The sequence below is a fragment of the Dryas octopetala genome, chromosome 7 (assembly GCF_963921425.1).
Source record: "Dryas octopetala chromosome 7, drDryOcto1.1, whole genome shotgun sequence".
NCBI classification, from domain to species: domain Eukaryota; kingdom Viridiplantae; phylum Streptophyta; class Magnoliopsida; order Rosales; family Rosaceae; genus Dryas; species Dryas octopetala.
In genome coordinates this window covers 15,396,886-15,411,559 of record NC_141372.1, presented here as the reverse complement: position 1 = coordinate 15,411,559, position 14,674 = coordinate 15,396,886, and the positions used below count along the sequence as shown (strand labels likewise).

Genomic DNA, 14,674 nt, shown 5'->3' with positions numbered 1-14,674 from the left:
AATCTTTCATGGGTTCCGGTGCTATATTTTGATTACCATACTTTGCTTGTGTGCGGGACAAATTGCATGTAGAGGTGGGTCAATGTTTGTACAAGCTCTTCCACATCCTCCTTGAACACTAGACGTAGGGCACATTCACGAACTACTAAGTCTGGGTTATTGGATTCAACAGTTGCACCAATGCGATTACATTGATTCCACGATTGAGGAAATTCAGTGCGTGCTATGTATATGAACCCAATGATATCGCATGCATGCATCCCCATCAGTTCAATTATATGGTACCCAGAAAGAAGAGAAACATTGGTGTCCAGAAAAAAAAGAAGCCTATGAGTGAACTCTGAATCAGGAGTGTCGAGAAGGATGCTTGGCTGTTTGTGCATCGATAAAGAAGCACAGACAGCAATCCCTATCCAATCATCATCATTGAACAAATTTGGAGGCACTTGGATTCGCGCATAGTAGTCTTTGTTCAAATGCATGAACCACTTGGGAATTTCAGTTCCAGTGAAGGTATGTCCACGCCGGTTTACAGCAGACGAGAACTGTTTGTAAATAAAGAAAAAATTCAAATGTCAGATATTAATTTCTCGAGAGATCAAATTGTAATATGAGAGAGAGAGAGAGAGAGAGACCATATATCTTCTTCATATAGTAGACGAATCCCACATTGCAAAATAATCATATAGTGTGGTTCAGAAATGTTGAACCACACTGGGTTTCCGCTTACAAAATAATCATATTTTTGACACTCATGGTTTAGTCCCTGCAGGAAAAACTCATAATTAATATGAGTACGTGAGAGAGAGAGAGAGAGAGAGAGAGAGAGAGAGAGAGAGACCTCAAGGTATCTTGGAAGAAATGACTCAATGTTCTTTCTCAGCAGAATTATGGAAACTTCTTCAGAACTTGGAATTAATGACTCCTGGGCTGCAATAATGCAATGTATACCAAATGCAAGAAAAACGTCGACAATTATGAATTTAACAAGTTTTAATAAGTAGCAATGTAACTATGTAAGTAATTCTCAAAAAGTTTAAATTCTATACCATCTCAATATGTATTCTATACCATCTGAATTTGTTATCCACCAGATTATACCACCCAGATTCAGATGTGTCTCGATCATCTTGGCTTCCATTGCAGTACTGTCTGACTTCAGTATTAAAACACTGCCGCACTACAGTTTGGATAAACTCTTCAACATCTTCTTCATATAGTAGACGAATCCCACATTTCTGAACCTCAATGTCTTGGTTGGTTTCAAATGAAGCCTCCATTGCACTTGATTTATTTAACAGCTCTGGAAACCACGCACAAGGTACAAAGAAAATACAAAGAGAACGAAATATTGAACTCACGCAGTTGTGCTGTATATTGTCCTTAAAGAGATATATTCGTTCCATTGAAAATTCTTGAGTTTTCAATTTGCACCGACAGAAGTAATTAGAAGTTTCTGAATCCGATTCAATGACGGAGACATCAGGGGGTCCCTTGAGTAAGACAACAGCAGCAACCCCCATCCACCTCTTATAATATTTTTTCAATCCTGGAGGTATTGAGATGACTATGGAATCGCCAGTAACTGTATTGCTAAACCACTTTGGAATTTCATTTTGGTTCCAAGTAATCAAATAGTCCATTACACTATGATCCCTTCGCAAAAAACCATGGACAGTATAAAACAACGTTCGACAGTAATCTACAGTAAGTCTTGTAGATTCGCCCCGACTTAACATACCAAGTTCTTGATTCTTGGGTGAAATGTAGGTATTGATAGTATTTTCTCCACATAGTATGTATTGATTCGGAAAATCTATCAGTGAAGTACATTCCTTTGCTTCCACATGTCGAACACTTAATGGAAGCTTCTTAGGGAGCAATTGAAGCCTGCTACAATTTCTCAAGTCGAGAGATTCAAGCTTGGAGAGTTGAGAGATGCCATCTGGTAAGCGGGTGAAATTATTATAACTCAAATTTAAGCGTTTTAAGGACAATAAGCTGCCAAGATCATCTGGAAATTTTGGTCCTTCCATTAGACTGCGATCACTTAAATTTAGATCTGTCAAAAAACTTAAACTTGACAGTGAAGTAGGCAACAACGAGCTCATGGAGACAACGCTCTTTCTAAGCCATGATTTTGAAGGTTGATCTTCACATCCTTGGATGGATAGATATTTTAGATTCTTCATATTTGCAATGGACGCAAAATCTCTTACAGCAGTTCCACTTATATCAAGCTCCTCCAGAAATTCCACACAATGCAGATTCTCAGGTATGCCATCAAGTTTTGTGCAACCTGTTAGAATGAGACTTTTCAGAGATGTCAGATATTTAATGGTACTTGGAAGACCCAAAAGGTTTTTGCAGTCCCTTAAATCCAACAAAGTAAGACCAGTCAAGCCTTCAATTGATGGAGGTAATTCCTTTATGGCAGTCCCATCTAGATGAAGCTCCAACAAGCTTTTCATATTTCCTTTAATTTCGGGAAAATTCTCGAGTCTTGAGCACGCAGAGAGAGTAAAAGTTTTAAGAGATTCCAAACTAATTGAAGGAGGAAGGCTCTTAACATATTTGCAGCCTCTCATATTCAACAAAGTAAGTTTTTTGAGATTTCCAATGGATGGGTGAACCTCAACCAATCCTATACAACCTTCAAGCACCAAAGTCACAAGATTTGGAACCTCACTGAAGTTTGGGGTCTTGATCAAGTATTGGGAATAACTCATATCGATAAATTGTAGCCTGCTCCAGTTCTGAAAGAAGTCGAAAAATAATCATATGATTTGAAATAAATAATTGGTTGCTATAGTTAAGAATTTAAAAATGCATATATAAGAATTAATAATCTTACTTTTTGTCCACTCCATAGTTGTTTGATGCGGCTTGAATACATTCTGAGTTCAACAAGCTTGTTTGACTGAAAGTTCGAAGGAAAATAGTCGAATGGATATTCATGCCATTCCAGAAATTGCAACTCCTCAGAAAGACATTTGATATTTCCAGAAAAGTTCCCGTTGCAAATTTTGAGTAATCTTAACTTGTCCATATTTGAGAAGGGATCAGTAATGAAGTGAACCACCTCCTCTTTTCTTGCTAAATTGAGGAATATGCCTTGAACTTTACTCGTTCCCTAATAAAGAAGAACAAAGAATAAGTTGTTAAGCACACAATTCATATAGCAAACTACAAAGACAATAATAATTTGTTTTCCAATCTCTGAATCTCTCTTACCTTATTTTTTACTAGTACACGGATGATATCCTCACGAAGCCACAACCTGCTACGCTTTCCAGGGTCTTCACCACATTCTTGACGAACAACTTCCCAACCCAATTCTTGTATCAAATCATGTATCCACAATTTTCTTCCAGACAGAGTTACTAAAGATTTCTCCACGAGAACTTCTATATCAATGTCTGGACTGTAGCCACAACTTTCTAGTATTCTTGTTACATGATCTTTGTCCTCTCCTTTAAAGAAACACACAATGTCCAAAAATACATTTTTTTCTGTAGTTGACAAACCATCAAAACTTATTTTTAAAACATCAATAATTTCTTTTTTAGGATTTGCTTTCAGTCTATCCAATTCACTTGCCCATAGTTTTGCGCTTCGACCATAAAGAAACAAACCCAAAACTTTAATAGCTAATGGAAGACCATTAGCATATTTTAAAATATCCTTTGATAGCTTGAGAAAGACTTCTCCAACCTGGTCTCTCTGGAAGGATTTCCAACTAAAGAGTTGTAGAGCTTCATCATCAGTTAATAGCTTAACCTTATATGTTTTATCTACTCTACATCCGCGCAACACATGTTCATCTCTTGATGTTATGATGATTCTGCTCCCTAAACCAAACCAACTAGGATCACACAATGCTTCCACTTGTTCAAACTTATCCACGTCATCAAGAATTATAAGAACCCTTTTGGTACATAGTCTACGCCTTATCACCTTTAGCACATCAATATTTTGTATATGTACGTTACTTTCCAACAACATATCAGAAAGAAGCTGCTTTTGTAAATGAACTTGACCTTTTTTCTCAATTTCCTCTCTAACATTGTCAAGGAAGCTGTAAGCTTCAAACTGAGCACGTATCCTTTCGAAAACTACTCGTGCAATAGTTGTCTTACCAATTCCCGCCATTCCCCAAATCCCAATGACCTTACGAACATCAAGCAACCCTATTTCTAAGCATGAAAGCATTTCTCTTATGTGAGAATCCATCGCAACTAAATCCTTTGATACACTTAACATTGTTTGATTTAATTGAGTGAAGCTATTTTGTACAATATCTTCAATAACTTTGGATTCATATCTGCACATAAATAAATATATAAATAACCATCATATATGTAAAACAACAATCATATGTGGATAATGTAAAGTTTTATAATGTTTCCCATTTTCTGTATTTTGATTAGAAGGATCATAGCTTTTATCTCTTATTTATTTGAGTGACAAGTGATCGATCAATATTCACGAGAAGTCATGTTTTATTGGTTAGAGAACTTTTTTTAGTAAGTGTTGGTATGAGTTGTAATTAAAATATAATTAGGAGTTCTTGTCCTAGTACAATTAGAAGATTTGTTTTCTTTCCTTATTTTCTATATTTGTACTCCTATATATAACAAAAATTCTCTCTGCATAACGTAGTTAAAGAACAAACGCATATGTTTTATGACTCTTTTTTCACCATTTGATCTTACACTTGACATGATTTAATTATTTAGGGTATAAATCATCAACATATTCCTTAATCAGTTTTAACTCTCATGATTTTGAGTTCCAGTTTATCGGTTAGGATTTAGGTTTTAACTCCCAAGTTTTGGGCTACAGCCCAAAATTCAAGAGTTAAAATCTAAAATATAGAACTCTATACCCTAATATGTTGAACCCTATAAAAAATAGCCTAAAAAAGACAAAATGTCATAGAAATACCCATGTTCGTAGTTAAAGAATGGACGTCATGCAGAGAGAATTTATATTAATATATAACTGCTAAGTGGGAAGAAGAATATATTACGTACAGATAAATTTTTGTTTGGCAATTATGTGTCTTGATGAAAATTGACAGTAAGTATTTATATAGATGATCAAGCCATGATCTACCAGAATGGAAGGAATAAACAGTTACTTCCCATGCATGTTACGAGAAACTTCACATGTTAATCATTCACGTGATTTAAAACTGATCATGGATAGGGGTGGGCACGGTTCGAAACTCGAACCATGTGGCTGAAACTGACAACCAAACTGACGATGTCGGTCTTGGAAGAACGGAGACCAAAACCTAACTGGAGACCTTCAATCGACAAGGTCGATTAACCGATGTTACCGGTCCGGTACAGTTCGATTTCAGTTTTACACCGGAGAAAAAGGCAAGAGAGAAAAGACCTTGTGAGGGCCGAGATCTGCCGCTGGCGAGAGAGGGAGGTGAGAGAGAGAGAAAGAGAGGTGAAGAAACGCGATGCAAGCTTTCTGAAAAATCGCTATGGAGACGCCGAAGATAGAGATTTGAGAAAGAGAGACGAGAGAGAGAGAGAGAGAGAGAGAGAGAGAGAGAGAGAGAGAGAGAGAGAGAGAGAGAGAGAGAGAGAAGTTATAGGGTTTTAATGTTTTAACTAATGAATAATGATCCTCTAATATATTTACCCAAAAAATATAATCATCTAATATATTAAATGTATTAATGGCAATTTATTACCTACTATTATTATAAATATATTTATTGGGAAATCTTTTAAACAAACAATTGGTGGTTTAGTGGTAACCAAAACCAAATATTGATGTGGTTTAGTGGTTTAGTGGTAACCAAAACAATTTTTAGCTCCCTTCTTGACAAGTTAAAAACTTAACCAAAACCACCCTAAAACACAAATTTAACTTACAGGTAACCTTCTAGAAGGTCCAAGATATGGGAGCTAGTGAATAGACAAAACACAACGCAGAAAATATAACAAAAGCTTACCTCAACAAATATAACAAAAGATAGGGAACAACCTCGTACTTATACGCTAGCTATGTTTACCTCAAGCGATTCGTATACTTGCGAGCTACAACTTGGTATTCATTTCAAATTTCAAGTAAAACAAGTTGTACAGAAAGTGTCAACAATACTATAGTAGAGGGTTTGGTTTAGTCTATAATAGGTATTAAAACAATATATAAACTAATTACTTTATAAAAATTAATATATTTTTAAGACTTAAGTACATTTACATCCACCAACTATAGGGTACGTGCATTTCAAGTTGGTACACGAACTATAAAATATTTCAAATTTTCCCATTAACTAACAAAAAATATACGGAATAGTCCATCCGTTAGGAATTTTGTTAAAGGGACTGTTAAGTACCACGCTGGACCTAGTCCACTTGGTCTCCTTAAACACTAATTTCCATAATATCTAAAAAGAAATCAGCCTTTGCACGGTATAAGATTCAATTTACAGTGGAAATCATGGACAAAACTATTGGGTGAACAAAAAACCCTAATTTCAATGGTTAAATACGTTGTTTTTGGCCTTTAGAAGAAAAACTCAATTTTTTTAATTTATGGGAGCTTACGGTTTCATTCACAAAAGGGGAGAAAGTGGTGGGCTTATATCAGAGTTAGGTGCCACGTGTCGTCGTGGAATGGATGGGAAATTATATTGGGATCAAACCCAATTTTACCCCCTACCAGTCAATGCCAGGTCATTAAAAATGCCAAGTGGACGTACTACGTCCAGCGTGACACTTAAGGGTCATTTTCTCGAAATCTCTAACGGATGGACCATTCTGTATGTTTTTGTTAGTTAATGGGGAAATTGTAAATGTTTTATAGTTTGTGGATCAACTTGAAATGAATCTTATAGTTGGTGGATGTAAATGTAGTTGAGCCTATTTTTAACTGGTGGTTCGATTCGATTCGGTTAAAAACAAAATTTTCATTATTGAAAACCAAAACTAAACCGTCTTGATCGTTTTGGTTCATTTTTTAAACCACAAATAAAAAAAACCAAACCAACCCAAACCGGTTGGTTTGGTTCGGTTCGAAACTCGATTTTCCAGTATTTTTGCCCACTTTAAGTGTGAAGTGTTTTGGTCTTGCTAATATTAACTAGTCATTAGTATTATAAAGGGAATGTTGGGCGTTCAACATCCTTAAGGATTCTTAACCGGTTTGCCAATTGCCTGCTGGCAATCCTGATTGACTAACATATATGCCACTTAGATGAAGGCAGTTAACACTCTCAAATCAATGCGAACCAAAAGGTCAGGCATATAGAAAAAAGGCAATTACACGTATATATCATTTTAAAAAACTCAAAATTCAAAAATTTTAACTCTATGAATTCCCTAAAACATACTAAATCATGCCTAAGCACGCTCAAATAAGACCCAACAACCAAAACAAATTATAAAAAAACATGTCGAAAATAGGGAAACTGCACTACAGTACTGAGTGCTCGGCATGGTTTTACTTAAATGCGGTCGCGCGTCTGCCAACATATCTTTAGGGGCTTTTGAGTTTGAAAAAAAAATAATTAAATATATGCTCACTTATAAGTCTTCCTAAAAGTTTTTAGGAACTTTTCGATCAATTGTTTTCTAGAGGCTTATTTATTACTTCATCTCCTGAAAGTAACTTATAATCTAATTTCACCACCTAAAATTTATTTTGTATCACATTACCCCTTGAAATTAATTCTCGTGTATCACTTTGCTCACTTCTTATATTTACAAACTTTGGAAATTAATTAAAAATAGCTCCGGACTCAAAAAAATACATGGAAAATTTCTACGGACTCGTCTTGACTAGCACTAATTTCCTATGGGGTCAAATTACTAATTTTCCATCCGAATGTTTCCAGAAAATTAAAATACTCTTGACTCTTTGGAAATTCATAGGATAATCTCTCGAACTCCAAAAAACACGAGGTTTGCACCATTGGTCTTCTAAACAATAAAACTACCTTTCTTGTGAACACTTGCTACCCAAAAGACCTCTCAATATTAGAGGAAAATAAATTTCCCTCTATAAAATAAATGCGAGAAAAATTCTAGAATTTCCATAAAGTCTCGAAAGAATTCTCTAAAACAGGTTTTTGGTAATTTCCAAAATATTTTTGAGAATTCATCCGAGACTTTACGAAAATTTTAGAATTTTAATAGAGGGAAATTTATTTAAATTTTCTAAGAATAAATTTGGACTTCCCGAATTTCTGGAAACTCTCAGAGGGAAAATTGGTAATTTGACACATAGTAAATTAGAACTAGTCAAGACGAGTCCATAGAAATTTTTCGTGTATTTTTTTGAGTTTAGAGCTATTTTTAATTAATTTTCAAAGTTTGTAAAAATAGGAAGTCGGTATAGTGATATACGAGAATTAGTTTCAAGAGGTAATGTAATACAAAATAAACCTTAAGAGGTAAAGTGAGGCTTGAAGTTACTTTCAGGAGGCAAACTAGTAAATAAGCATTTTCTAGAAGTTATTTGGGCAAACTGTAATTTAGTACCTAAATTTGTCACATTTATACTACTTGGTACCATATGTTTAATTTTCAACTTTCAAATTCCTCTACTTCAATTTCTTGGTAAATACTTGATTACTTAAACATAGCCACGTGGAAAAATAAAATATAAAAATAAAAATAAAGTAGAAAAAAATTATGAAAAAAAAAAAGTTTCTACAAATAACTAAAAATAAAACAATAGTTCCCCTCCCCCCAACCAATCCCCAAAATCTTTAATCATCAAATCATCTTCACCAAACAATTCCCTCAACAAATCCCCATAATTATTTTTTTCTGCTTCTCTCTTCATCATCTCACTTCACCCACCCTCGGCCACCCAAATTAAAATAAAATTTAAAAATAATAAAAAACAAGAACACCAAGAACAAGAAGAAAAACAAGACACCAAAATGAAATCAAAATCCTATCTTTTTTCTTTTTGTAGCTTAGAGGATGATTTAAGAAAAAAAAAACAAAAGTTACAATAATGCATGTTACATAAGACCAAAAAAAAAAAAGAAAAAAAAAGAGGTTTGGTCATGCCGCTGTTGGCCACAACCATGACGTTGGCAACCAGACCTCGACTAGGTCGGCACCATCGTGCTCAGATGGTTGCAACCTACCAACCCCAAAACTTCTTTGAATGTCATCCTAATTAAGTAGAAACCTTCTCAACCTAATTAAAAATGGGAATTAAGTAGAAACTCTTTAGGTTCTAAAAACCAAATCGTTACTCGGTTTCTTGAAAGGTTTGAATGACTTAACCTTACAAGGCAAGTCAATTAAACCTATGACTTGAGATGGTTCACCTAGTGACTAAACTAGGGACCCGCCTCAAGATCTGACGACCCGACTTAACCCTAATAAAGTCAACAGGTTTCGTAAAGTTAGAATTTAGTGTAACGTTTTCTTGTCGGACTAGGGATCCACTTACTTGAAAGTGATCTTAATTTGTGACTTGGCGAATCATGACTTGGACTCTAGTTACCTGAAAGTGATATTTTTTACTACAAATTTATTTTAACTAACAACTTTTGAGAAAATTTACTCCAACAATGTTCTCTATTTTAGCTATAACCTCAAAATATTTATATTTTATTTAAACAAAAGCATCAACTAAATTCTCAACAAAAGCAAAAAAAAAGCAAATTATGTTGGAATATGCCCTAAAGCAAATCGTTTTAATAAACGTATTGTGTATATTTCTAACAGCACGGGTAAACTTGTCTTTTATGTTCTATCCTTCATATACATACTATATTCTAATATATGTGTGTATGTATAAAAAAGGTCCATGATTTCAAGTTAAACGAATAATGTTCTAAAGAAGTTAGGATAGTGAGACTTATATTCTTTAGTACTTGAAGTCTAAACTGTTCCTCGTTGTATGATTGATATCTGGACAATATCAAATCCAGTAAAACCAATATGATCTATCTCCGCTTAACGTCTAGGATAATCGGTCTCAGAGTATCGCTGTAGAGACATTAGGAGAAGATCATGAATGCCAGTATATGGTTCACTAAACGTAACCAAAGTAACGAATACCTGTCATGGAGTATTACACACTCGCCAATAGAAAATTGTTAAGTCTTGATAATACAACTGATCCCTAGACGTGAGACACCATAGTTGTCCTGAGCACTCAGTCGCTATACTTTGACTGTATCATAAGGCTAGGCTCCTAGAGTTTAGTTAAAGGTAGAGATTGGACATAGTCACTGACGTATGGGGACATATGTGTGTTCAATAAAGAATCTATCACTCTTGGCAATATGAGAGATGTTTCAAGAGGCAACAGATGTCTATATTCAGGAATCTTTGGCCAGAGTACTAGATCATGGAAACAAACTTCCATAATCGAATGGAATCTATACATAAGCGTTGGACCTCAAGGATCATGCTAGGATTGACGAAATTCCATACCCGATCATAATTCAGGAACATAAGCGTTGCACCATAGTACCATTGTTACGTAGAATATGAATATGCCTCGTAATAGGTTAGTTCCAAAGTGTATTTGTCTTTTTGACCTTTTAACTAGGTACTGTGAAAGAGACCATAAACTCTAACCTATGTGTCGAATCTTGTATAGGAGGCACATTATTGTTCTTACAAATTTTTATGTTTGGTTACAGGTGCGTCTTGGCCACAATACAAAATTCAAAATTATATGAAAAAACACAATAAATTAAAGGGTTTAAATTTGTTTCAATTATTTACTTTAACGGGCAAAATGGATATAAGAAAATAATGAACAAAAGTCAATGGGATAAAATTAAAAGAACAAAAATGTCTAGGTTAAATCTAATAGGAGCTATACTTTTAAGGTTGGGATCTAAAAGCTTCAAGAAATATTAGTGATAAACAGATCATGTGTATGTAAAACAATCTGCGTTTTTTCTTTTAATTTTTTGTAAAAGAAAAAAGAAGTAAAGTTTATGTACCCATCTTGTAAATGCCATCCAGAGAGATTGCCTACTTCAGAAAGAGCATCTCTCCACCTTTTCACCTTCTCTGGATTGTCTTTAAAGGCTTGTTCATGCTTCCACAAGGCTTCCTGGAAATTCCCTGTTTGTTTTCGTACCTGAGATGGATCCACGTCATAGAAAACTGGAAGTACAGTTTGTTCTATATTCACTTTCATGCATTCAACAGTCTTTGCAAGCTCATCCAAGCACCATGTTGAATCAGCGTAATTTCTTGAAAGAATGACAATCACAAATCTCGACTCTTTGATTGCTTTCAAGAGATCTTGTGAGATGTCTTTTCCCTTCTTAAGTTGTTCGTCGTCTCGAAATGTGAATATTCCTTTCCGATTCAAAGCAGCATATAAATGATCTGTAAAATTTCTGCGGGTGTCTTCACCTTTGAAACTGAGGAAGACGTCGTATGTCCATCGAGTAGTAGGAGGAGAAGAAGAAGAAGAAGAAGTATTTGTTTGGGTGGCCATCAAAGGAGTACTGGAAGGTTACTGCTCAGTTTATGGTCAAGATTAAAGAAAGGTGTATGCAAATAAAAACTTTGCATTTCTTCCTAATTATAGGGCTTGGTTTGCTGAAATGTCATAGAAATTTCCGGGTTTAAAAAAATCCATTATTCCTACTAGGGTACGTACTGGAGTTACTTTCCTATTTCGATATTCCATAACTACAATCAATCATTCTTAATTAATTAATGTGAAGTGATGACAAATAAATTATGGAAAAATTTTACCAAAATAATATATATTATGGAAAAAGGAATCCTATGGAATGAGAAATGCTATTTACATTATCTTTTTCACCTTCTTCCATATTTCTCCTAATTTGTAGTGTAATATCATGATCAATCACTCTATAAAGATATCTATGAAAAAAATCAACCAAATCGAAAATCATTTAGTCATATAACTGTTATTAAATAAATGAGGAAATTACAGATTTAGTCCAGTTATTTTATACCTAGTTCAATATTGGTCTACAAACTTTTTTAAGTTCTGTTTTGGTCCACTAATTATTCCACTTGTTTAATAAATGTCCAGATTTATTTCTCAAATTTGGTCTGCCTTTTACCCTATCAAATCTCACCCAAATTCAGCAAACATATACTTGTTTTAAAGCTATGCATTTCTTCTTTACAACCATATAAAGATCATTCAAATTAGAGTTCTAAAACTCAAGATAATTGACCCCAAAGTAGGGTATCTGAAACTGCCAATTTTTCAAACTTCACCCAATCTCAATTCTCTTAGATTATAATACTCCAAATTTGTTTTTATGACTAAGAAATGATGAAATATAACTTATATTTCAATTATAATTGAAGAAAACACAAACTAAAGGATTTAAAGTCACAAATCTGGACCTTTATTGAACAAACGAAATAATTAGTGAACCAAAATAGAACTTAAAAAAGATCGTGGACCAAAATTGAACCAGGTATAAAATAAGTGGACCAAATTTGTAATTTCCTCTTAAATAAATAGACGGTAATTGAAATTGCTACCAAAATCGCTAATATATTTGATAACAGTTTGATGACTGAACAATTTCCGATTTAATTATTTTTTTACATAAATAATATTTATAATATGATCTAAAAAATGAACGATTTCGATCATAAAATTATATTTCGGATTAAAATAAATATAAGAGAAGGTAAAAGGAGAAGATGACAAATCATCACCAAATAGCATTGAAAGAAGGTGGAGTAAATACAACGTATAAATCCTGTATTTATTTTTTTCTTTTCATATGTAAATCGTCCAAATGCCGCGTGCAAAGGGTCAACAAAACACGGCTATAATGGCAAACCCGTGACTTTGATCTAATCTGTAATATTAATACTATGACTATATACAATACAAGTCAACCATCAATTTCAAAGTCTTCTTCCTTGTCTCCTGTCAATGCCATTATACTTCCGCGCCAATGACTTTGATCATCACCGAGTAATTTCCTGGGTAAATTAAAACTAACAAAGGCAGAGTAATTTCCTGCAAATGCGATAGGCTTGAGAATTTTCTTGAAGACAGTATTTGGTTAAGATGTTTCTCCTCCTCTTTCACTTCTATTTCCTCGGCAAAGCACCAAAAGCACCCAAACAAATACATGCAGTACACTCAATAAATGACAAAGCAAAGATGTTCTTGGGGTTGGCAGTAGAATGCACTAAAATAAAATATACCTTTCAGATTGAATAAGCAAAGTGTGGTGGCATGACCTGAAATGATCATCTAAGGAAAAATCTAAAATAGATATTTGCTTCTACATAAAGAGATATTATTTTTAGAAAAATGACTCCAACATATATGCCAGTAGCAATTAAGAGTACAACCCTTCAAATTTACTCATGCTAATTAACTAGGCCTTAAAGTACAGGTGGTATTGTGCAAACTTCTTTTTTTTTTTTTTTTTTTTCAATAAATGATGGAAGTGATAATTCTCTCCTAAACAATCATCACATGCCTGGCATATATGCCATCAATTTTTGACGGAAATTATAAGGATTTGACAGAATATCCTTATATATTTGAGTCAAAAGTGATATTTAATTGCTATGGTTTAGGTTTTAGAGTTTAGGGTAACCAATCTACCACCTCCGAAAGAAAGTTTGGGTGTTTAACCACCGGAAAAAAATTCCAAACTTTCTTTCAACATATATAGTTTCAACGAGTGCCATTGCAGAGAAGTGGACAAAAAAACTTGGATCAAGAATTCAAGACACAACCTTATATATAGTAAAGATCTCCAATTTCCGTCGGCATTGTCGGCCAAGAATGAAGGTATTTGTAGTAGTGAGGGTTGCATAACGATGACCTTGAATTCGACTCCCTAAATCTTTTAGAAGTGGTGTTATTAAGATTGTGAAGGCCTAACCAAGTCATTACGTTGCGACGTATACATGTTGGACTAGCATATGCTCATAACTTATAGGTAGCAGATGTTGTAAATGGGACTCTGTTGACTATGACACTCTCACTAAGGTAGCTGTTTCTTTTAATTATGGCTAGCTGTAATAGTACCGTATGTGAATTGACCATCATGTATGAATGATTTGTTATACATTTGCATGTTTATAAATAGACCATGTATCGATTCAAATTTGATGTGGTGCAGCGTTGCTTTATTCTTCGGTTCAACTTTACCGCTCAAGTCTTCGTCCGCCAAATGCGTTTAATAAACCACGTGCTGCAAGTTAGATTCTCCACCAAAGGTTGTGTTTTATTTTAATTATAACATATATCTTAATAGTTTAATCAGTTGGAGACTTGGTAACCGGTTTGCCCTGCTGAGTATTATCCACAGCCATTGGATGCCTACTTTAATCTAATGGCTCACATTGTTCCACGTCATCTTCTCCATTGGTGGAACACTCCATTGTAGAATTGGCCCAGAAAAGCCTGCATTTTATACAATTTGGTAAGTCTAGTTTAAACTTTCATTAAATTTAGGTGGGAGCTAGTTACTTTTCTATATTTTAACCCCATAATCAATTCATGGCAAAAAAAAAAAAAAAAAAAAAAAAAAACACCCATAATTAGTTAATCATGTTAAAATATATATGACAAATTCACATTTAGCTTTAGAAATTAATTAAGAGCAATCTGAGAACCTTCTTGTCCTCAAAATATATGTGGCCAAATAAGATGACGGTTTTTTTTTTTTTTTTTTAACCCAATAACC

At 34.2% G+C, this 14,674-nt stretch overlaps 1 protein-coding gene across 1 annotated transcript; it reads right to left on the bottom strand.

Moving 5' to 3' along the window:
- Positions 1-32: 32 nt before the first annotated feature.
- On the bottom strand, positions 33-11,494 carry LOC147280030 (TMV resistance protein N-like). The gene is made up of 5 exons (XM_086252115.1): positions 10,955-11,494; positions 3,235-4,324; positions 2,855-3,133; positions 1,072-2,756; positions 33-573 (listed from the first exon to the last, which is right to left on the bottom strand). The coding sequence occupies exons 1-5, from the start codon at positions 11,458-11,460 to the stop codon at positions 33-35; spliced, it is 4,101 nt and encodes a 1,366-aa protein (XP_086108241.1). The 5' UTR covers positions 11,461-11,494.
- Between the last annotated feature and the right edge of the window lie 3,180 nt (positions 11,495-14,674).

What these genes read in the sequence shown, in the direction of transcription:
- LOC147280030 (XM_086252115.1), bottom strand. Translation starts at nt 11,460, where the DNA reads ATGGCCACCCAAACAAATACTTCTTCTTCTTCTTCTTCTCCTCCTACT. An exon ending in GTGTACTAGTAAAAAATAAG is followed by an intron (nt 3,134 to 3,234) that starts GTAAGAGAGATT and finishes CTTCTTTATTAG; the next exon opens with GGAACGAGTAAAGTTCAAGG. An exon ending in GTGGATAACAAATTCAGATG is followed by an intron (nt 574 to 1,071) that starts GTATAGAATACA and finishes TAATATCTGACA; the next exon opens with TTTGAATTTTTTCTTTATTT.